At 45.1% G+C, this 23,941-nt stretch overlaps 1 protein-coding gene across 1 annotated transcript in view; it reads left to right on the top strand.

Moving 5' to 3' along the window:
• Positions 1–23,941, top strand: part of LOC137369631 (tumor necrosis factor receptor superfamily member 11B-like) — a 59,645-nt gene that overhangs the window by 23,702 nt on the left and 12,002 nt on the right. The window contains exon 3 of the mRNA XM_068030962.1: positions 13,657–14,059. Within this exon, the coding sequence (XP_067887063.1) occupies positions 13,657–14,059 (403 nt within the window). The remainder of the gene's footprint in view (positions 1–13,656; positions 14,060–23,941) is intronic.

Here is a 23,941-nt window from a genome sequence, read left to right as displayed (position 1 = left end):
GGTTAACTAAAAAAAATTAAAGATAGTATCAAACTTAAAGAAAAAGCATAAAATTGTGCAAAGATGGGTGGCAGGGAAATCATGTTTAACCAATTTATTGGAGTTCTTTGAAGAAGTAACATGCTGTAGATAAAGGGGAAACCAGTGGATCAACTGTATTTAGATTTGCAGAAGGCATTTGATAAGGTACCACATCAAAGGTTATTGCAGAAAATAAAAGCTCATGTTATAGTGGGTAACATATTGACATGGATAGAAGATTGGCTAGCTACAGTAAACAGAGAGTAGGCATAAATGATAAATTTCCTGGTTGGCAAGATGTAATGAGTGGTATGCCGCAGGGATCAGTGCTGGGGCATCAACCTTTTACAATTTATATAAATGACTTGGATGAAGGGACTTGAAGGTTTGGTTGCTGAATTTGCTAATGACACAAAGATAAGTAGGAAAGTAACTTGTGAAGAGGACATAAGGAGTTACAAAGGGATATAGATAGGTTAAGTGAGTGGGCAAAGATCTGTCAAATGGAGTACAATGTGGGAAAATATGGAATTGTTAATTTTGGCAGGAAGAATAAAAAGAAGCATATTATCTAAATGGTGAGAGATTACAGAGTTCTGAGATGCAGAGAGATCTGGGTGCCCTAGTGCATGAATCGCAACAGGTTAGTATGCAGGTTCAGCAAGTAATTAGGAAAACTAATAGCATGTTATCGTTTAATGCAAGGGGAATTGAAATCAAAAGTAGGAAGGTTATGCCTCAGTTATACAGGGCATTCATGAGACCACATCTGGTGTACAGTGTACAGTTTTGGTCTCCTTATTTAAGGGAGGATGTAAATGCATTGGAATGGGCCGGTTGTCTTATGAGGAAAGGTTGGACAGGCTAGGCTTGTATCCGCTGGAGTTTAGAACAGTAAGAGGCGACTTGATTAAAACATATGAGATCTTGAAGGGTCTTGACAGGGTGGATGTGGAAAGGATGTTTCCCCTTGTGGGAGAATCTAGAACTAGGGGTCATGATTTAAAAATAAGGGGTCGCCCATTTAAGACAGAGATGAGGAGAATTTTTATCTCTCAGCGGGTCATGAGTCTTTGGAACTCTCTTCCTCAAAAGGCAGTGGAAACAGAGTCTTTGAATATTTTTAAGGCAGAGGTAGGTAGATTCTTGACAAGCAAGGGAGTGGAAAGTTATCGGGAGTAGGCGGGAATGTGGACTTGAGGTTACAATCAGATCAGCCATGATCTTATTGAATGCTGGAGCAGGCACGAGGGGTTGAGAGGCCTACTCCTGCTCCTAATTCGTATGTTCATATGTACCTTTTTGGCCCAATGCCAGGAGCCTTGCTGGCGCCACAAAATTCAACTCACTGTGTGCCACCTCATTCTGAAAGAGAGAAGGCAGTGTGGTGCAACTGTTTAGATAATGTAGATAATGTGGCTGTTATGATTGAATAGCTGCCAGTATGTGCAAGTCATGAGAAGTGGGTGTGAGGCTTGCAGTAGTGCTAGTGTGTGAGTGTGTGGTGTAGAATATGAAAGTCAGGTATGAGTCCTGATTGATAGGGCTGGATTTTGTTCCTAGCCCGTCATTGGGTTCCATGGCCAAAAAATCAGAGCAGCGGCGTCTGCCACGGAACCTGACACTGGGATTGTTGGGCCCGATCTTCCCGGCAGTAGGAAAGCTCCATGGCGGCCCTTTCACTGCTCTGTGATGGGACCTGAATTAACTTATTTAAATAACAAATTTTCATGAATTAAAATATAAACCGCAGCGATCTTAACTTCAGTTCCTGATCCTCAGCACGATGACTGGCACTCACACACTTTCACTTTCCTGTCCAGGGAAAGCTGGTGCCATGAGGTAAGGAAGGGGTGAACTCTGCACTTTGATAGATAGGGGTGGGGGAAGGGGTGAGCTCTGCATTATGGTGTACTGTAGCAGCCTTTTAAAAATGGCGCCAGCATCTGCTCCTTCAGGTGACGCTGTAAATAGCATTGCCGAGATCACCCCTGCCACGTGATTGGGGGTGCAGCCACTGTGAATGAGTAAAATGGCCACCCACCGCGTAATCACATTGGCACGGCGGCGTGGCTCCCATGGGGGATGGCCGCCCAGCAGCAATACAAAATCTAACCCATAGCGATTGTTGTTAAGTGAGTGATGGAGCTGTGGTGAGTTGAGCAATGTCCAGGCTGGAGGTGCTGTTGGTTGGATATGGCACTTACTCATTCATGTGAGGTCGTTGAACTGCACTCAGGTGCTCAGGGCTTACCCCTGGCATTGACCTCCATGGCTACTTGCTCCTCTGCCTTCTGAACGTGTCTGGAGATCCTGGCTCCCTATGTATACTCCTTCTTTGCACCTCTTCCACCAAGGAAGAACAAAAGACTTGCATTTATATTGCACCTTTCACCGCCTCTGGACATTCCAAAATGTTTTACAGCCAATGAAGTACTTTTGTAGGAAATACGGAAGCAAGCTCCCACAAACAGCAGTGTGATAATGATCGGATAATCTGTTTTTTAGTGATGTTGATTGAGGAATAAATATTGTGCAGGACATTCTGAATAACTCCCCTGCTCTTTTTTGAAATTATGCCATGGGATCTTTTATGACCACCTGAGAGGGCAGACAGGGCCTCAATTTAACATCTCATCCAAAAGATGGCATCTCTGACAGTGCCGCGCTCCCTCAGTACTGCACTGGAGTGTCAGCCTAGATTTTCTACTCAAGTTTCTGGAGAGTGGACCTTGAACCCACAACTTTCTGACTCCATGGCCTCCAGTGCAGTGTCTGAAAACCTTGTAGCCCACTTTCTCCCATGTTTTACCATTCTTCTGTCTTTACCAGGTGAGAATTAGTAAAGAACAACTTCCCGCACCTGCTCCAGTTACATTTCACCTCCTTTATAAGAGATGCCAGCTGGCTTTAAGTAATGCAGACTACCTTTAATTGATGCCTAGCCTCTTGTAGAGGCATGCAGCCATTCAGTAACACGGTTAGGGCTGGCTGCATGCAGCAGTCATGAAAATTAGCTTGCAGCATGAAGTTGGCATGGTGCCTGCACAGATTAATTGGGTACTGCATCCCCTGTGCCCATTTTCAGGGGCAATTGAGTTTAGCCCCCATGTCCTGACCTTAGTCATGAGCCTACCATGCAATACCTTATTGAAAGTCATTTGAAAATCTAAATATATTTATATGATGTCACTAATTACCTTTATCTACCCTTCCTGTTCCTTCAAGAAAGAACTCAATAAGGTTCCTCAAGCATGACCTTTGTGTGGCCTTCCACAATTTTACCAATTTGCACATTCCTTTTTAATAGTTTTCATTCCCTCACTAAGATCTTTCATGTTATTGAACGATTTCCTGATTTCACCTATGCAGGTTTCAGCCATTTAACCCATTAACTTACTCACTGAGATTGGAGTATCTGGGGTCGACTTTACCTCTCTCTCTGTCTGACAAAACTCAGGTGGGAGCAGTTTTTGCATCACAGCAGTGGACGTAGCACCTCACTTTCTATCCGCCACCATAGTCCCTTCAGTGTTTTCATAGGCAACCAAGGGTTCCCCTATAAAGCAAGTGGGAGCCTCATTAATTCTTTAAGCCTTATGATGCACTAGATGATTGTGAAGGAATTTTAATGACCTCCTGGACAGAAAGAATCTGTCATGGACATTCCGTTCATTAAAACCAGGTGGAAGAGCAGGGAATGCCCAAAAACTAAGTGTTGAAATGATTTGCATGGAGCAAGGGGGAGCAAGACTGCTGCACAGGAAGAATGAGGGCCACTGCCACCCTGGTCTCCTTCTCCTCCACAATTGCAAAACCCTTCCCCCTGTGGTCCTACCATTACTATGACTAGCTGCACAGCTGCATGCTCTACCCATTTGCATCTTAAAATTGTAATCAGCCTTCTACAACTCTTGTGCTTGCTTCACAGAAAATGATGGGAAAATCAGTAACCTTGAAAATTGGAAGGGCATTGAATAATGGCACCACCTTTTCAGCAGGTTTGATGATAATCTTAAGGATAGACCTGAGGAATGGAGTGCTGCAATTTCAGACGGAGATAGATTAGAGTAGTGAGGGGAGCAGAGAAATTGAGATGGCTAACAGTTCTCAATAAAAAGATCTAGAGAGGGTAAGAGGCCAGAGAGAGGGGTCAAAGTGGAGGGAAAATATTGGAGATGGGTAAAACAGTCTGCAGTGTGGGGGGACGTCTCCTGGCCAAATTAGTGGGCGCAGAGGCGAAGACGACAGAAGAAGAGCTCAATGTTGTGCTGAGCTCGAAATTCATTGAGGTAGGAGCATAAGGAAATAAAGCTGAGACCCTGTAAATTGGGCCTGTTGACCTCTATATGATTTTATCATCTGCATCCATCCATCAAGCGTGGGTCTGCACTGAGAGTGAAGCTTTACAACATTAGTCCAATGGAACCCCTTATGTTTTAAAACAAGGCAGATCTCCAATTGATCACACTTCTCACCATCACATTGTATTTTCTTTCTTTCTGAGTTACCTGTTGTCTTTGTTACTTTTCATTTTCTAGTGGCTCTCTGTCTTTTTTCATTAGATTTGATGAATTTTCTTTTATGTTCTTTCCTCTGCAACATATTTTGCATTTCATCATCGTTTAATCCATGCTCCCAATGCAATAACTCCTGTGATGGTTACATTTTGTTCATTTAAGCCTCAGTATTATGCAATTTCAGTTTCTCCCTGATGTGCCTAAATTTAACTTAAGGAACGTTACAAAGCATGCTTTATTTTATTGACTGGTAAGTGCCAACTAAAGAGCAGATTGCAACAAACATTCCTTACCATTCTGGTAAGGAAATTGATTATCACTTAAAAAGAAAAACAGAAATAACTTGAGATGTTGAAAGATTGTGGGCAATTAAGTTAAATTTCAGCTGATGAAGTGGACAGAGAGGTCCACAGAGACCAAAATATAATTTTCCTCAGTGCTGCAGAATAGAATATTTTACCATTTCAGGCAACCAGGGTAGAAATTGATATGCATTGCATCTGTTTTTCAGGCATAAAATGAGTGCAAAGCATAACAATTTAGCAGTGGGATGGCCTGCTCCCAATCTGAGCAGGCAGGTCCCACTCCTAATTTGTAGGACCCTTTTGTTAGGTCCTAATGGTTGTTGAAGAATCTCAGCCAGAAATCAGTTACCTGATTTTCTCAGGAATCTTCAACAACCTCCAGGTAAGTTTCATTTTTTTTAGAGATACAGCACTGAAACAGGCCCTTCGGCCCACCGAGTCTGTGCCAACCATCAACCACCCATTTATACTAATCCTACACTAATCCCATATTCCTACCACATCCCCACCTGTCCCTATATTTCCCTACCACCTACCTATACTAGGGGCAATTTATAATGGCTAATTTACCTACCAACCTGCAAGTCTTTTGGCTTGTGGGAGGAAACCAGAGCACCCGGAGAAAACCCATGCAGACACAGGGAGAACTTGCAAATTCCACACAGGCAGTACCCAGAATTGAACCCGGGTCGCTGGAACTGTGAGGCTGCGGTGCTAACCACTGCGCCACTGTGCCGCCCATTTTGTTTTAAGTCATCCTGTGAAGAGGAGTGGGGATAGAGATGATGAAAGGTCACAGACCTGAAACGTTAACTCTGCTTCTCTCTCCACAGATGCTGCCTGACCTGTTGAGTATTTCCAGCACTTTCCGTTTTTATTTTATATTAGGAGGAATAAATGCTCTTCTACATCTTCTCAGAGATTTCTGATTTAACTTGGGCAATACTGAAGATATGTCTGGCTGGATTATGGTCAAAGGGAGGGGTTCAGTTGGGTCCACTGAATAAGAACTATAATCAATTGACCAGAACAAAGCCATTGCATTCTTTTTCCTCACAATTTTCTCCCCTTACACCTTTATGTCTAATGACAGCAGCCCATGCTGAAATTTGGTTGTGGGGTAGCATTGACCCTTCATTGTCTCATTCAAATTGCAAGTCTGGTGTTGGTGGGCCAATCAACTACAGGATTCACCACAGACAAGCCCATCATCCACATATCGCCCTGGTAGACAGACCACTAGGTTTCTCCCCATCTCTGATCTCACTCTGACTCATCTTACTCACTACCAGGTCAATGGGGGGCATTGACCTGTCTGTCGGGTTGGTGGGATTTTCAGCGAAAACCTCCAGCCCGTGCAAGGGGGCAGAACGACAGCTCTTCTCCCCAACCTACTCTCACTCTAACTGAGATTTGCCTTCTGACCCTTCTGTGGACCCAACATGCGCAGTTTGATGGCATAACCCAATGACTGACATGACATTTCATGGAGATGCATTTGCGTCATCTTTTATGAGAACATGTAAACATAATCCAGCTGCTGTAGTTGTTTTATATGGATCTCACAAGGAAAGCAAAGAGCTTATCGGTAGTTCTCTTACAGCAGCAGAAGTGATCCTGTTTATTTGAAACAGAATCACAGAGGGTGAGGGGAGGTAGTTGTAGAAAAGCTGTTACACTCTTTGAGGAAGAATAAGTGCTTGAAAATAGAAGGAATTAAATTATTAAAACTTCAGCATGCAGATCCATAAAAGAGTGAACCAATGTTTCAAGAGAGTGTTTATAAATTTGCATTGTATATTTAGATGGCTCATTTCCCAATAGAGAGATTTTATTCTATGTTATCTGATCTCAAGGGCAGTTTCCTGTTGTAAGATAGCCAAAAGTACACATTCACAGGCAACATTTTGCATCTAAAGGGAGACTACTGTTTGTTTGGGTGGAATAGTCGTTGAAGAATGTAGGGCAAATGTTACCTAAATATTGCGCAGGATTTTGGAAGTGGGCGGGGGGGCGGTTAACCGTGAACTATCAGTGTCCTCTGAAACTGACTGCAACTTCAGGATGTCGAGTGTGCGCAAATCGGCACACAAATCCTAAAGCCTAAAGCCCAAATCCTAAAGTCTGTCACTCAGGGCTCCACCACAGGCTATGCTGTGAATCCCCCCCGAACCCCAACCCTGACCACCTGCCCCACCCCCCACCCCTCAACCCTGGAGCAAGGGTTTCAACTTTCCCACTCCCACATTTCTGTTAGAAACCCCATAAAAACGGGGGGGTTGCTGTGCCCATCGTCTACCCACCCCTGCTTCTATTTTATCTGTGGTGGGGTTGTTGGTAAATGGCCTGCCAACTCTTAGGTCAATTGAAGCCCATAAGTCACCAATTAACTGCCGCTAAAGGGCCTCCTCCCGCTGCCACTGCTATTTTATGAGCAGCAGACAAGCAGTTCAGCACCTCAGGAAGCCGCCAAGGAATACCTGGTGGCCTCCTTGCGGGCTGGGGAGGGGCATGCTGTTTCCCCATGGAGGACCCCCCCCAGCTGCATGGGCTGCCCCCCCAAAACAACTAGCCTGCCCCAGACTCTGACCCCTACCTGCCTCCCCCTCGCTTAGGCCCAACCAGTTGTCCCAGGTAAGGCCCAACATCCACTTACCTGTTCCCAGGCCAGTGTCCATCGTGGCTCTTCTAGCTGGGTGAAGAGGTGAAAGAATTCGAGTACGGGAGCAAGGATGTCTTGCTGCAATTATGCAAGGCCTTGGTGAGACCACATCTGGAGTATTGTATGCAGTTTTGGTCTCCTTATCTGATAAAGGATGTACTTGCTATGGAGGGAGTGCAGTGAAGGGTCACCAGACTGATCCCTGGGATGGCAGGACTGACGTATGAAGAGAGATTGGGACAATTAGGCTTGTATTCACTAGAATTCAGAAGAATGAGAGGGGATCTCATAGAAACCTATAAACTTCTAACAGGACTGGACAGACTAGATGCAGGAAGGATGTTCCCGATGGTGGAGGAGTCCAGGACCAGGGGTCACAATCTAAGGATAAGGGGTAAGCCATTTAGGACTGAGATGAGGAGGGATTTCTTCACCCAGAGAATGGTGAACCTGTGGAATTCTCTACCACAGAAAGCAGTTGAGGCCAGATCATTAAATATATTCAAGAAAGAGTTAGATATAGTTCTTAGGGCTAAAGGGATCAAGGGATATGAGGAGAAAGCGGGAACAGGTTACTGAGTTTGGATGATCAGCCATGATTGTATTGAATGGTAGTATAGGCTCGAAGGGCCAAATGGCCCACTCCTGCTCCTATTTTTCTATGTTTCTAAGTTCCAGCAGTGGTCACCGTTCCCAGCACTCCACTGCCTTCTGATTGGCTGGCAGCTCTTGGAGGTGGGATTTCCTGCATCAGAAGGGCAGAAGCCCCGACTGAAGCCAATTAAGGATCTGCAGCCATGCAAAATAGCAGCTTGGCTTCCAGGCCTGGTGGAAATGGGCTCCCCCTTGGCTTTCCAGCCGGTGGGTAGGGCCATTGCCTCACTGTAAAATTCTGGCTTATATTTCAGTGCTTTTGTTTCCTATTTGGGTGGCTGTGAAATCTTTTTAATGTGATTGGCTACGTGGCCAGCCTAACGACATCACTGCTGCTCCACACTGTGATTGCTTTGTAATGAATGCTGCAATCAGTTGCAGTTATTAGAGTTTTTTGAGGATGTAACTGGTAGGATAGATAAAGGATAACCAGTAGATGTAGTATACCTGGATTTCCAGAAGGCATTTGATAAGGTGCCACACAGAAGTTAGTTGGCAAGATAAGGGCTCATGGGGTTGGATGTAATACAGAGGATTGGTTAATGGACAGGAAGCAAAGAGTGAGCATAAATGGAGCATTTTCAAGTTGGCAGGCAGTAAATAGTGGAATGCCGCAAGGATCAGTGCTGGGGTCTCAGCTGCTTACAATTTATATTAATGACTTAGATGAAGAGACAGAGAGTAATATATCTAATTTTGCTGATGATACAAAGCTATGTGAAAAGGTAAGCTGTGGGGAGGACACAGAGAGGCTGCAAAGAGATATAGGCAGGTTAAGTGAGTAATGGCAACAATATTGTTGATGGAGTATAATGTGGGGAAGTGTGAAGTTATTCACTTTGGTCGTAAGAATAGAAAAGCAGAATATTTTTTTAAAGGTGTGAAACTTGTAAGTGTTGATGTTCAAAAAGCCTTGGCTGTACTTGTACAAGACACAGAAAGTTAACATGCAGGTACAACAAGCAATTAGGAAGGCAAATGGCATGTTAGCCTTTATTGCAAAGGGATTGGAGTACAGGAATAAAGAAGTCTTGCTGCAATTGTACAGGGTTTTGGTGAGACCATCTGGAATACTAAGCGGAGATTTGCTCTCCACATTTAAGAAAGGATATACTTGCATTGGAGGCGGTACAGCGAGGGTTCACTAAATCGGTTCCTCGGATGAGGGGGTTGTCCTATGATGAGAGGCTGAGTAAATTGGGCCTATATTCTCTGGAGTTTAGAAGAATAAGAGGCGATCTCATTGAAACATACATGATTCTGAAGGGGCTGGATAGGCTAGACGCTGAGAGATTGTTTCCGCTGGTCAAGGAATCTAAAACATGGGGGCATGTCTCAGGATAAGGGACCCATCATTTATGACTGAGATGAGGAGAAATTACCTTACTTAAAGGGTTGTGAATCTTTGGAATTCTCTACCCCAGAGGGTTGTGGATGCTGCATCGTTTAATACATTTAAGGCTGGGATAGACAGATTTTTGGTCTCTCAGGGAATCAAGGGATATGGCGAGCAAGCGGGAAAGCGGAGTTGAAGCCTATGATCAGCCATGATCGTATTGAATGACGGAGCAGGCTCAATGGGCCATATGGTCTACTCCTGCTCCTATTTCTTGTATTCGTGTGTACCACTACACGCGATTGAGGTGAAACTCTTGACACAGAGATTGCTAGATCTCTCACTAAGACTTACTTTGAGATTAGCGGCGAGTCTGGTCTTACTGAGGACTCATCCCTCACCTCTTTTTCCAGTACCTTGATGACTGTATCGGTGCTGTTTTCTTCTCTAAGATTACATAAAATAGGGGTGATTTCTGCTCCATTCTAAGATGGAAACGGACTTGACAGCACAAAGCTTGTTGTGAATCGACTTTATTGAGATAAAGGTAAGGACAAATTTATGAAGTTTTCAGATAAACTATCAGTCACAAACTCAGGCAGTGATTAACAGTCTGATACAGATTATACTACTCATATGAGAACTGGATGGTCGAGCGCATGACTAGTTTCTTTTGCAGCTTTGGTGTCCTCAAGCTTTTCGATGTCTGTCTCTTATAGTTTTTCTTGTCTCTTTTTGTTGGTTAAAGATTCTCTGCAGTACAATGTCAAAGGCAAGACTTCTTTTATCCTGGCAGCTTTCCAATTAACCCTCCCTTCTCCCAATCAGTGATTAGTCTTGTATTAAAGGATGCCTGTCATAACCAACCAAGGATCATTGTGTACTGTGCCCTATTTCCTAAATTTACCCACTTTACCATACTACAAAGAAGGGTTCTAATAAAGCTAAATATTAGTTTATAATAATAAGCCAATTGTTAGTTTATAATAGTTAGATTTTAGCAATTAGTATTCTGGTTAGTAACCTTTTAGTAGCTTAATAATCTTACACTTCTCTTGCCCTAAACTATAAAATTCCATCAATTTTGCTTCCAATTTCCACCCTTCTCTTGCCTTCGCGTGGTCTATCTCTGACTCTTCCCTAATAAAAACAGAAAGTGCTGGAAATACTCAGCAAGTCTGGCAGCATCTGTGGAGAGAGAAGCAGAGTTAATGTTTCAGGTCTGTGACCTTTCATCAGAACTGGCAAAGGTAAGAAAAGTATTAGTTTTTAAGCAAGTGGAGGGGGGGAGCTGGTGGTGGGGAAGAGAACAAAAGGGAAGGTGTGTGATAGGTCAAAGGGCAAGAGAGATTTAATGGTGTGGCGAAAGACAAAGCATTTAACACAATCATTAACACGCTCTTTGCCTTTGTCCCATGACGTCTTTGTTATTTAATCTCTCCTGCCCTCTGCCTTATCACACACTGCTTGATGCACTAAGTATGGTTGCACATTAGCTGGACATTAAAGAACTGGAATCCCTTTATGTTGTGGTACATCTCAAAATTTACATGAGGTGCCCACAAAGTGACATATGTATGGTCAATGGCACCCTGCACCATAGGGAAGCCTGCTATGCTGGGAAACCATGTGCTCATTCTGCCTGCTGCTCTCTGGCAAGAGAGAATGAAATGTATTCTTCTCTCTTTGCATACAGAGTCTCAGTGACCTCCCTTCTGCAAGAGCAGATGCCGAACTTGGAGATGTTGAACTATCGCCTGCTCTAGCCTAGAAGGAACCTGACACATAAAGGTTCATGGCCATGGTTACCTTCACAGTCACTGGAAATGCCATTCTTGCCTTGCTTTGAGGCTGCAGGTCTGCCTGCAACAGTGGTCGAATTCAAGGAGCCTTGATGAAGTGCAAATTTCTGATGCATTGTTCCTCGCTGAGGTTAAGGTTGGAAAATTTGTACCTGAAGACCCTGGGAGGATATGACTTCCTGCTGAGAGCTCTTCTGCTTCTCTGTATTGCCTCTGCTCATTCTCCCTGTCATGCTGCAGGCCAAGTCGGATACAAACTACTGCACCCATGCCTGGGAACAAGTGGTCTGAGTCGAAACCTTCAAGTCAGAACCAAGGCTTTCAGCACACCCCACACTACTCCCTGTAGATTCCAGCGCAACTTTAGATAGCAGTATAAACCATCAAAAACTTCTACAAATTCAGAAACAGCCAGTAGAAATCAGTCAGCAACCTGAAAGTAGTTGATGATCCCTGTATGTTGATGATTGCTGGTGGCAGGAGGAGGGGATGGTCATCCTTCTGACTACTGAACACATGTTAAACACATGCGTGAGTTAAAAGTTAGTTGGAGCATTCAGCTCAAAAACGGCATTGCTGGCACCAAATTAATGTTACATACCGACTGATGTCAGAATCTGCCCACTCTCCATACTGCGACTCACGCTCCCTACATTCACACTAACACCCTTACCAAAATGGCATCCGGCACACTCAGTCCCATGTACGCCATTTCGGACTCATAAGGATACCCAGAGCACCAAAAATACGGGTGCTATGCAACTGAATTTTGCAGCTCAACTGTGGTCTAATCAAGCTTCTATATAGGTTTAACATAACATCTCTGGTTTTCAATTGTATTTCTCCAGAGATGAACCCCAGTGCTTTGTTTGTATTTTCATGATCTTGTTAATCTGTGTTGCTACTTTTAATGATTAGTGAATGTGTACCCCTAGATTTGTTTGATCCTCTACCTGATTTAGGCTCTTCTTTTCCAAGGAGTATGTGGTCTTCTTATTCCTGTTCCCAAACAGTACCACCCTTACACTAATCTATATTGAAATTCATTTGTCATTTACATGTCCATTCTGTATGTTCATGAATGTCTCGTATTGTCTTGATACATATGAACAGTGAAATATTTTAGGCATTCTTTCATATTGTTTGTTCAAATATCTGCTCCAAGGGGCCTGACCAGATGATTTGTATGGAACTCATGATATATTAGATCCAGTTCAGGACACTTACTGCTTTAATAGGGAAATAGTTCTGTAGCTTTCGGGCATAAGAGCACCCCAGTTGGTTTTGAAATAGTGGTGTTCAATCAGATAAGACATTACATAGGTCATGGACATGCTGGAACTCATACTTTCCTTACAAATTTAATCTTTTCCATACTGACGTATATTTCCAAGGATGGCAGCACATCCTACAGTATTTCAGCTAAACAGCCAATATTTATGTGTAAGTCTTAGCAGCAAGTTGCTGTAGGCTGTTCCACTGCAGGATTATCAGAGCTGAGTGCAATCCCAACCTTATCCCAGTGACCATCCACATGAATTTCCAGGAATGGTCCCGAAATAACAAGCAGAAGTGGAAACCCTGGCTGATATAATCCTCCCTAACTCCAGGGCGACATGGGCCCTGAACGTGCTAGGTTTCACTGGCTGTGAAAGTGGAAGAGTTACCACAACCGGCCCCTTGGTTAAGGAGGGGAAATCAGCCAATGTTCCCAATCCTGAATGATACCCAATGATCCCCTGCTGAAAATGTGTGCGAGTGAATTATGTGTGAGCACAGGATCATACTCAGTTGTGAATGGTCACAGCCAAATAAACCTACAGGCGATTATAATCACAGATAGATACAGCACTGAAACAGGCCCTTCGGCCCACTGAGTCTGTGCCGACCAACAACCATCCATTTAGACTAATCCTACATTAATCCCATATTCCCTACCACATCCCCACGATTCTCCTACTACCTACCTACACTAAAGGCAATTTATAATGGCCAATTTACCTATCAACCTGCAAGTCTTTGGCTGTGGGAGGAAACTGGAGGACCCGGCAGAAACCCACACAAGTCACAAGGAGAAATTGCAAACTCCGCAGAGGCAGTACCCAGAACCGAACCCAGGTCACTGGAGCTCTGAGGCTGCGGTGCTAACCACTGCACCACTGTTCCATATGTGGGTAATGATTACCCTGGAAAGATACTGAAGAACATGTGGTGCTATAGTACTGCAACTCAGAAAGAAATGAGAAGAGGGGAGGAGAGGAGGAGCGGAGAGAATCCGCAGCTGAATAAAAAGTGTAATCTGCTCTGCAGAAAATTTACTATGGTGGAACTTACAACTCTCTATTTTACTTTTCAGCTCTTCATTCTATCTATTTTATTAGTTCTGCTGGTATCACAGCAGTGTGACCTCATGACGCTGGAATCCTCACTCACCCCTGTGTATTGGCATTGGGATGATGAATTGGCTCAGTATCACCTATGTGAACAATGTCCTCCAGGCATGTACAGGAAAACTCACTGCAATGTGGAAAAGAAGACTGAATGTGCACCTTGTCCTGACTCACACTATACAGACTATTGGAACTACCTTGATGAATGCCTGTATTGTAATGTGTTTTGCAAAGAGTATCAGTATGTTAAACATGAATGCAACAGCACTCACAATCGTGTCTGTGAATGCATCGAAGGTCACTACTTTGAATTTGAATTTTGTCTAAAGCACTATAAATGCCCATCAGGATTTGGTGTAAAGAAGCTTGGTAAGCAATGTACTAATATTTGAATTTATAAATTATTCAATTCTTTAGCTTTTTTTGCTGCTTAAAAAGTGTTTAAATTCCAATCTTCCCTTTAAGATTATTGCCACAAAATCTTTTCCATCTAGGATAAGAATAGTTTGAGTCACGCAAATCTCCATGGCCCCATCAAAGTTACACAATGATCAAGCAGCAGATAGTGTGACTCAGAAGGGATGAGCTGTCCTCTGAAACTTAGTTTTCATCTTTCCTCCCCCTCCCCCGCAGCACCCCCCACCCAACCCCCACCCACCAAAAGATATATTAGATGGGAATTTCCCTCAGCAAATCATTTGCTAGTACTGTTTCCAAGGGTGGAATCTTAATTGAATAGACCTGCATGCAATGGGAAGACCAGTTGCGGGTCGGGAACTTGTTTGTAATTGTAGCAGGCTTTGCCATGGGTCTTTAACTCAGCCATGGCATTATCATCTTGCGGCCGGGTTTCCCAACCAATGACAAAGTTGTTTTTGCGAGTGGAAGCCTGTGACCTGTAGTGTACCGCAAGGATCGGTGCTGGGTCCCTTGCTGTTTGTAGTGTACATTAATGATTTAGACGTGAATATAGGAGGTATGATCAGTAAGTTCGCAGATGACACAGAAATTGGTGGTGTTGTAAATAGTGAGGAGGAAAGCCTTAGACTACAGGAAGATATAGATGGGCTGGTAAGATGGGCAGAGCAGTGGCAAATGGAATTTAACCCTGAGAAGTGTGAGGTAATGCATTTGGGGAGGACTAACAAGACAAGGGAATATACAATGGGTGGTAGGATCCTAGGAAGTACAGAGGGTTTTATTAGCCGAGGCATAGAATATGAGAGCAGGAGGTTATGATAGAGCTGTATAATATGCTAGTTAGGCCACTGCTGGAGTACTGTGTACAGTTCTGGGCACCACACCATAGGAAGGATGTGATTGCACTGGAGAGGGTGCAGAGGAGATTCACCAGGATGTTGCCTGGGCTGGAGCATTTCAGTTATGAAGTGAGACTGAAAAGGCAAGGGTTGTTTTCCTTAAAGCAGAGAAGGCTGAGGGGGGTCCTGATTGAGGTATACAAAATTATGAGGGGCGTAGATAGGATGGATAGGAAGAAACTTTTTCCCTTAGCGGAGGGATCAATAACCAGGGGGCATAGATTTAAGGTAAGGGGCAGGAGGTTTAGAAGGGATTTGAGGAAACATTTTTTCACCCAGAGGGTGGTTGGAATCTGGAACACAGTGCCTGAAGGGATGGTAGAGGCAGGAACACTCACAACATTTAAGAAGTATTTAGATGTGCACTTGAAATGCCATAGCATATGAGGCTACGGGCTAAGTGCTGGAAAATGGGATTAGAATAGATAGGTGCTTGATGGCCGGCACAGACACGATGGGCCGAAGGGCTTGTTTCTATGCTGTATAACTCTATGACTCTATGAGTCTAAAGTGTGGGTGTGATGACAGGGGCAGGGGTCAGAATGCTGCCATGATTGTGAGGAAAACTGAATGCAAGAAAATGGAAGGAAGATGTGGGTAGGCTGACCTCTCCCCCCCAATTCTCTGACTCTTCCATGGAGGTCATGCTGGAGGTAGTGAAGACCATAAAGGAGGTCCTCTTCCTTGGAGGAAAGGAGGAAGAGGCTAGCTACCCAAACAAAGCAGGCATGGCTGGAAGCTGTGGAGGCAGCAGGAATGTGGTGCACAGGAACTGGATTCAATGCCCGAAAAGGTTTAATGACCTCATTAGGTCAGGAAAGGTGAGCATCACACCATTTTCAGGTGGGATCTATTACCCTCCGTCTTCCCTGGCATTCCTCTGCACGTGCTTCTCTGACTGACACATGGGGCTGAATTTTATGAGTGCGCCGCAAATCGCAGAGGCACACTCTGATGTTGGCGGTGCGCTTGTGTGCATCAGCCACCGCTGAGCCCCCGTGATATTACGCACGGGGGTTCAGTTAAATGGAGGGGGCAGAGCGGTCGCCCCCGACAAAATAGAGGGGACGGCTGTGCCTTCCCCGGCAACAGCGTCCCTCGCCACCTCGCAGGCACTGGTGCCACTTTTAAAGGGCTTCGAGCCCTTAGACGATATTTGAATTTTTTAAGCAACAGTGTTTTACATTGGCCTTAAAAAAATTAATGAAAGCTGGAGGCTCCTTCCCACACTCACCAATGTTTTTTTAATTGGCCCATATGCCAAACATCATCTTTATTCCCACCCTGAATTTTCCCCCCCAATTGCATGACATTTGCCCTTCAATCCCTTCCCATCATCCCCACAGCCAATAAACAATGTTTTCCCTGCTTCCCCCCACCCCGCCCTGACAACTTTACTCCTTCCCCCCTCCCCACCAATGCCTCGCCTCGGAACTCCCAATGGAGTTCCGAAGGTGTGCAGGTTGCAGCCGGCGCCCATGGGCTGGCTACCGGGACGAGGTAGGTTTATTTACATCTTGTTTTAATTAATTTTAATATTTATATGAAGGCCACACTGCCAAGCAGCAGGGGTGGGGGGGGGATGCGGGGTGGGGGGGGCCACACTGAGGCCTCGCCGCCGCTGGTAAAATGCAACGGGGCCTTCTCGGTGTCGTGGGTCGTGTTGGGCCTCTCCCGCAAATATTTTATGGGCCTCCCCCCGTGACTGCGTGGGTTTCCACCGGGTGCTCTGGTTTCCTCCCACAGCCAAAGACTTGCAGGTTGATAGGTAAATTGACCATTGTAAATTGCCCCTAGTGTAGGTAGGAGAATGGTGAGGATGAGGTAGGGAATATGGGATTAATGTAGGATTAGTATAAATGGGTGGTTGTTGGTTGGCACAGACTTGGTGGGCCGAAGGGCCTGTTTCAGTGCTGTATCTCTCTATGCCATCTACTGCAAGTATCTCATGTCACAGAGCAGGGGAACGAGCAGCCTGCCTCCAGCTCAGCTGAAGCCACAGGTGTTGCACCAAGGAAGAGGAAGCAGATGAGGAAAACAATGGGTGCAACCTTACCACATTATCCCCTGCTGGAACAATGGTTTCACGGCTGGAACTCGACTCTCTGAATGGTCTGCCTGACCATTGCTCTTTACCAAAGCAAACCAATTGGCATCCCATCTCCAGGCTCCCTGACCAATTAGGGATGGAGGGTGGGATGGCAGATCCATTCAGCCAAAAGAAGGATTTCTAATTAAAGGGACCACAGCATGAGTAAAGAAAAACTCACCAGCATTTGGATTTTTGTGGATACAGAAACCACAGGAATGGAGAGGAGACCTGAGAAGGCTGTCCCCCAGGTCTCTCACTCTTATCTGGAGGTCCTGCTGCAGGATCTGAGGGACTGCAGCGAGGTGAAACACTTGCATGCAATCAATGACTCCATGTACCTGTGGGAATACAGCCAATGCAGTGAAATGATATTCCTCTATGTTGAGTGGCCTCATCCGTGGCAGAGTTCACATAAGTGGTGGCCTTGCAAAACAAGGCATCAGTGACCTAGAAGATGCACTTATTGGCAGCAAATTGAGAGATTCTTGAGATGACACCAGCAGGTCTCAGGAAGGAGCCGGAAGCAAAGAGATTCAGGGCTGTCATGTCCTTGATGGTTACTAGCAATGCGTGCCCGCTTGGTTCTCTCGGAAGAAGGTCTTCTGCCAGGAGGCTGCAGATGTCAGCAAGGACCTGCAGTGAAAGCCTCAGCCACTTGAGGCACTGCTGCTCTGTCATGTTGAGGAAACTCACCCTCTGTCTGTAGATCCTGCGCTGGGGGTTTCACCTCCTTCGTGCTGCAACTCTCTGTCCATTCCGTCTGACATAAAGGAGTAGCATGTGGCTGCAGAGAAGGCAGCCGCTGTTGGTGTTGCTGCTCCTTGTGCGGTTGGTGCTGCAGCTGTTAGAATGGCTTCTGGCAGCTCCTGCTGCTTATCATCAGAGGTCTATGTTACTGCTGCAGAAGTTGCTCCATGCTGCAGTGAAGGCTGACAGCAGGAAGTTCAGAAGAAGGTAAATAAACTCCAAGGCAGTTGAAAATACTTCCAAAAAGTTGAAATTGACCTTCAAAGTCGTGAAATCAGGCTCTGAGATCTAATCCTGTAAAAACAAACCTCTCATTGTGGCTGGCCACAAGCTTTGCAATTTCACTCTTTCAAGGCTTCCCAGTACATCAGTTTCATTGTTCAATGAGTCCCCGCTGTGCTCTCGTCTCGTCAGCCCTGGCGAGTTGCAGACAGCTCAGGAAACCCGTGCACTAGCTGCTAAAGTCAGCATGCTGGGTTAAATTCACAGTTAATTGCCTCTTTGCATTTTGTAATTACTTACCTGACAGCTGAACGGGGACTCCCCGCTCACCTGCAAAGCTGTCCAGGTTAAACCAGAGTGTGAGCGGGGTCATATCAGGTTCTCGACCTGATGCCACTTTTAGTGTTTTTAACCTCCTTGTCTGCTTGCAAACACACCTCCCTTTGGCAGTTAAAATTCTGTCCTAAGTCATTTATAACTTCCATAACCCTCTCTCACTCACTCCACAAAGAGAATCAAGCCTTCTCAATCATGTGGAGACGAGAGAAGCTGGAACTGTTTCCTGAGAGTAGAGAAGGTTAAGGGGAGATTTAATTGAGATCTTCAAAACTATGAAGGGTATTGATAGGGTAAATAAGAAGAAACTGTTTCCACTGGCAGGAGGGTGGGTAACCAGAGGGCACAGATTTAAGATAATTGGCCAAGGAACCAGAGGGGATATGAAGAGAATTTTTTTTTTACACAGCGAGTTATGATCTGGGATGCATTGTCTGAAAGAATGGTGGACGCAGATTTAACAATAACTTTCAAAAGGGAATGAAATCGTTGTTTGAAAAGGAAACATTTGCCTGGCTATGGGAGTAGGGCGAATTGGATGGCTACATCAAAGAGCTGGCACAGGCACGATGGACTGTATGGCCTCCTTTTGTGCTGTATGAACATTTACATTATAGTGCACAAAAGTAATAACTATATTGGGAGGTCCCAAAACAGACTATCACCTTAGCTTCTTCCTTTGAATGACTGCTTAATTCAGTTGGTAACACTTGTCACTGACCCAGAAAATTGTGGGTTCATATCCCACTGCAGAACATGAATACGATTGCACTCTCAAGTTTTGCTGAGAGACTGTCACTGTGTTTGAGGTACTGTCCTTTGTCTGAGATGTTAAACTAAGGTCCTATTTGTCTGAACAGGTGGACGTCAATCGCACAATTTGAAGATTAAGAACTTCTCCTACTAATCTGGCTAACATTCCTCCCTCAAACCAAACAAAACAGATTATGAGTAATTCATCTCATTGCTATTTGGGAGATGTTGCTGTGTGCAAAATATCCAACAAATGAAAATTGCTTTATCAATATCATTCTGATAATATGCATGACACATTAATCTCTCTGCGAGGTGGCACTGGCCTTACCACTGGTGTTATTGCTGGCAATTACACTACTACTCATTATATAAAAAAGCAAACTTCTGTGGATGCTGGAAATCTGAAATAAAAACAGAAAATGCTGGAAATGTTCAGCAGGTCTGGCAGCATCTGTGGCGAGGGGAACAGAGTTAATGTTTCATGTTGATGATCTTTCATCAGAACTCAAGTTGTGACAAAAGGCCATCGACCTGAAAACATTGGGCTGGATTTTCAAAACGGGGAGGGGAACCCAATGTCCAGACGATTTCTGGGTCTCGCTCAGCCTCAGCAACGTTGTCGATGCAATGCGATCTTTAAATCCTAATGCCTTAATTGGGCAGGAACTGAGCTCGGTGCCCAGTTTAGTGGCGCCAAATGTCTGCAGCTTGCGGAAGCTGCCGACCTGGCACCAGCGGCAAAGGCAGGTGGCAGCCATGATGTGGCTTGCTACTGCCTTGCCGAGGAGAGCAGGTAGCTCCTCAGAGGGACAGTAGAATGAACAGGTGAGGCCGCAGTTCCACAATGAAAAAGGAATGTCCTGTGGTAGGCCTGGCGCAAGATGCCCGTGGGCCAAAAACATTTCTTGCTCAAACAACAAAGTTAGCCCCCCGCCTGCTACAAGGCTGACAGCTGTGCACGATCGTGCACTAGACTGGTCGGGCTCGCCAAATCTTTGAAAATTTTGCTGCAGACCCCGCCCCATTAATGAGCTCCTAAAGGATCTTAATGGCCTCTTAATTGGAGGCGAGTGGCTTCCCTGTTCCTGCCCCGCCGTCCTCACATTAAAAATTGCGGACGGTCCCACAGCCAGAAACGACCTTCAGGACTGCGATATTGAAATCGCATCTGCATCGGCTCCAAACCCCACGGCCCTTTCAAAATCCAGCCCATTAATTTTGTTTCTCCCTGTACTGTCAGACCTGCTGAGTATTTCCTGCATTTTCTGTTTTTTTTTATTACTCATGGATAAGTTCCTGTTGGTTTTGGAAAACAAGAATGTTTAATTTGGAAATATTTGCCCAATAGCTTCTGTGTGCCATAGTAGCTGTTTTCTCTCTCTCTTCCCGTACCCGTCCACCCAAACTATTTTAGCCCAGTTATCTGAGTGTAAGCTTTGATAAGATTTTTTGGATTTTATTTAATTTCAACGAAAGCAAAGACACAAATTCTTGCTGGGGCTCCTATCCTATAAAGGCAGGATTCCATTATCAAAGAACAAAGAAAATTACAGCACAGGAACAGGCCCTTCGGCCCTCCAAGCCTGCGCCGATCCAGATCCTCTATCTAAACCTGTCGCCTATTTTCTAAGGGTCTGTATCTCTTTACTTCCTGCCCATTCATGTATCTGTCTAGATACATCTTAAAAGACGCTATCGTGCCCGCGTCTACCACCTCCGCTGGCAACCCATTCCAGGCACCCACCACCCTCTGCGTAAAGAACTTTCCACGCATATCCCCCCTAAACTTTTCCCCTCTCACTTTGAACTCGTGACCCCTAGTAATTGAATCCCCCACTCTGGGAAAAAGCTTCTTGCTATCCACCCTGTCTATACCTCTCATGATTTTGTACACCTCAATCAGGTCCACCCTCAACCTCCGTCTTTCTAATGAAAATAATCCTAATCTACTCAACCTCTCTTCATAGCTAGCGCCCTCCATACCAGGCAACATCCTGGTGAACCTCCTCTGCAGCCTCTCCAAAGCATCTACATCCTTTTGGTAATGTGGCGACCAGAACTGCACGCAGTATTCCAAATGTGGCCGAACCAAAATCTTATACAACTGTAACATGACCTGCCAACTCTTGTACTCAATACCCCGTCCGATGAAGGAAAGCATGCCGTATGCCTTCTTGACCACTCTATTGACCTGCGTTGCCACCTTCAGGGAACAATGGACCTGAACACCCAAATCTCTCTGTACATCAATTTTCCCCAGGACTTTTCCATTTATTGTATAGTTCACTCTTGAATTGGATCTTCCAAAATGCATCACCTCGCATATGCCCGGATTGAACTCCATCTGCCATTTCTCTGCCCAACTCTCCAATCTATCTATATTCTGCTGTATTCTCTGACAGTTCCCTTCATTATCTGCTACTCCACCAATCTTAGTGTCGTCTGCAAACTTGCTAATCAGACCACCTATACTTTCCTCCAAATCATTTATGTATATCACAAACAACAGTGGTCCCAGCACGGATCCCTGTGGAACACCACTGGTCACACGTCTCCATTTTGAGAAACTCCCTTCCACTGCTACTCTCTGTCTCCTGTTGCCCAGCCAGTTCTTTATCCATCTAGCTAGTACACCCTGGTCCCCATGCGACTTCACTTTCTCCATCAACCTACCATGGGGAACCTTATCAAACGCCTTACTGAAGTCCATGTATATGACATCTACAGCCCTTCCCTCATCAATCAACTTTGTCACTTCCTCAAAGAATTCTATTAAGTTGGTAAGACATGACCTTCCCTGCACAAAACCATGTTGCCTATCACTGATAAGCCCATTTTCTTCCAAATGGGAATAGATCCTATCCCTCAGTATCTTCTCCAGCAGCTTCCCTACCACTGACGTCAGGCTCACCGGTCTATAATTACCTGGATGATCCCTGCTACCCTTCTTAAACAAGGGGACAACATTAGCAATTCTCCAGTCCTCCGGGACCTCACCCGTGTTTAAGGATGCTGCAAAGATATCTGTTAAGGCCCCAGCTATTTCCTCTCTCGCTTCCCTCAGTAACCTGGGATAGACCCATCCGGACCTGGGGACTTGTCCACCTTAATGCCTTTTAGAATACCCAACACTTCCTCCCTCCTTATGCCGACTTGACCTAGAGCAATCAAACATCTATCCCTAACCTCAACATCCGTCATGTCCCTCTCCTCGGTGAATACCGATGCAAAGTACTCGTTTAGAATCTCACCCATTTTGTCTGACTCCACGCATAATTTTCCTCCTTTGTCCTTGAGTGGGCCAATCCTTTCTCTAGTTACCCTCTTGCTTCTTATATATGAATAAAAGGCTTTGGGATTTTCCTGAACCCTGTTTGCTAAAGATATTTCATGACCCCTTTTAGCCCTCTTAATTCCTCGTTTCAGATTGGTCCTACATTCCCGATATTCTTCCAAAGCTTCGTCTTTCTTCAGCCGCCTAGACCTTATGTATGCTTCCTTTTTCCTCTTAGCTAGTTTCACAATTTCACCTGTCATCCATGGTTCCCTAATCTTGCCATTTCTATCCCTCATTTTCACAGGAACATGTCTCTCCTGCACGCTAATCAACCTCTCTTTAAAAGCCTCCCACATATCAAATGTGGATTTATCTTCAAACAGCTGCTCCCAATCTACATTCCCCAGCTCCTGCCGAATTTTGGTATAGTTGGCCTTCCCCCAATTTAGCACTCTTCCTTTAGGACCACTCTCGTCTTTGTCCATAAGTATTTTAAAGCTTACGGAATTGTGATCACTATTCCCTAAGTAGTCCCCTACTGAAACTTCAACCACCTGGCCGGGCTCATTCCCCAACACCAGGTCCAGTATGGCCCCTTCCCGAGTTGGACTATTTACATACTGCTCTAGAAAACCCTCCTGGATGCTCCTTACAAATTCTGCTCCATCTAGACCTCTAACACTAAGTGAATCCCAGTCAATGTTGGGAAAATTAAAATCTCCTATCACCACCACCCTGTTGCTCCTACATCTTTCCATAATCGGTTTACATATTTGTACCTCTATCTCATGCTCGCTGTTGGGAGGCCTGTAGTACAGCCCCAACATTGTTACCGCACCCTTCCTATTTCTGAGTTCTGCCCATATTGCCTCACTGCTCGAGTCCTCCATAGTGCCCTCCTTCAGCACAGCTGTGATATCCTCTTTGACCAGTAATGCAACTCCTCCACCCCTTTTACCTCCCTCTCTATCCCGCCTGAAGCATCGATATCCTGGGATATTTAGTTGCCAATCGTGCCCTTCCCTCAACCAAGTCTCAGTAATAGCAATAACATCATACTCCCAGGTACTAATCCAAGCCCTAAGTTCATCTGCCTTACCTACGACACTTCTTGCATTAAAACAAATGCACCTCAGACCACCAGTCCCTTTGCGTTCATCATCTGCTCCCTGCCTACTCTTCCCCTTAGTCACGCTGACTTCATTATCTAGTTCCTTACAGGCTTTAGTTACTACCTCCTTACTGTCCACTGACCTCCTCATTTGGTTCCCATCCCCCTGCCACATTAGTTTAAACCCTTCCCAACAGCGTTAGCAAAAACACCCCCAAGGACATTGGTTCCAGTCCGGCCCAGGTGTAGACCGTCCAATTTGTAATAGTCCCACCTCCCCCAGAACCGGTCCCAATGTCCCAAAAATCTGAACCCCTCCCTCCTGCACCATCTCTCAAGCCACGCATTCATCCTGACTATTCTTTCATTTCTACTCTGACTAGCACGTGAG

Source organism: Heterodontus francisci, chromosome 5 (assembly GCF_036365525.1).
Source record: "Heterodontus francisci isolate sHetFra1 chromosome 5, sHetFra1.hap1, whole genome shotgun sequence".
NCBI classification, from domain to species: Eukaryota; Metazoa; Chordata; class Chondrichthyes; order Heterodontiformes; family Heterodontidae; genus Heterodontus; species Heterodontus francisci.
The sequence above is the reverse complement of the archived record's forward strand: the minus strand, read 5'-3'. Positions and strand labels throughout refer to the sequence as shown.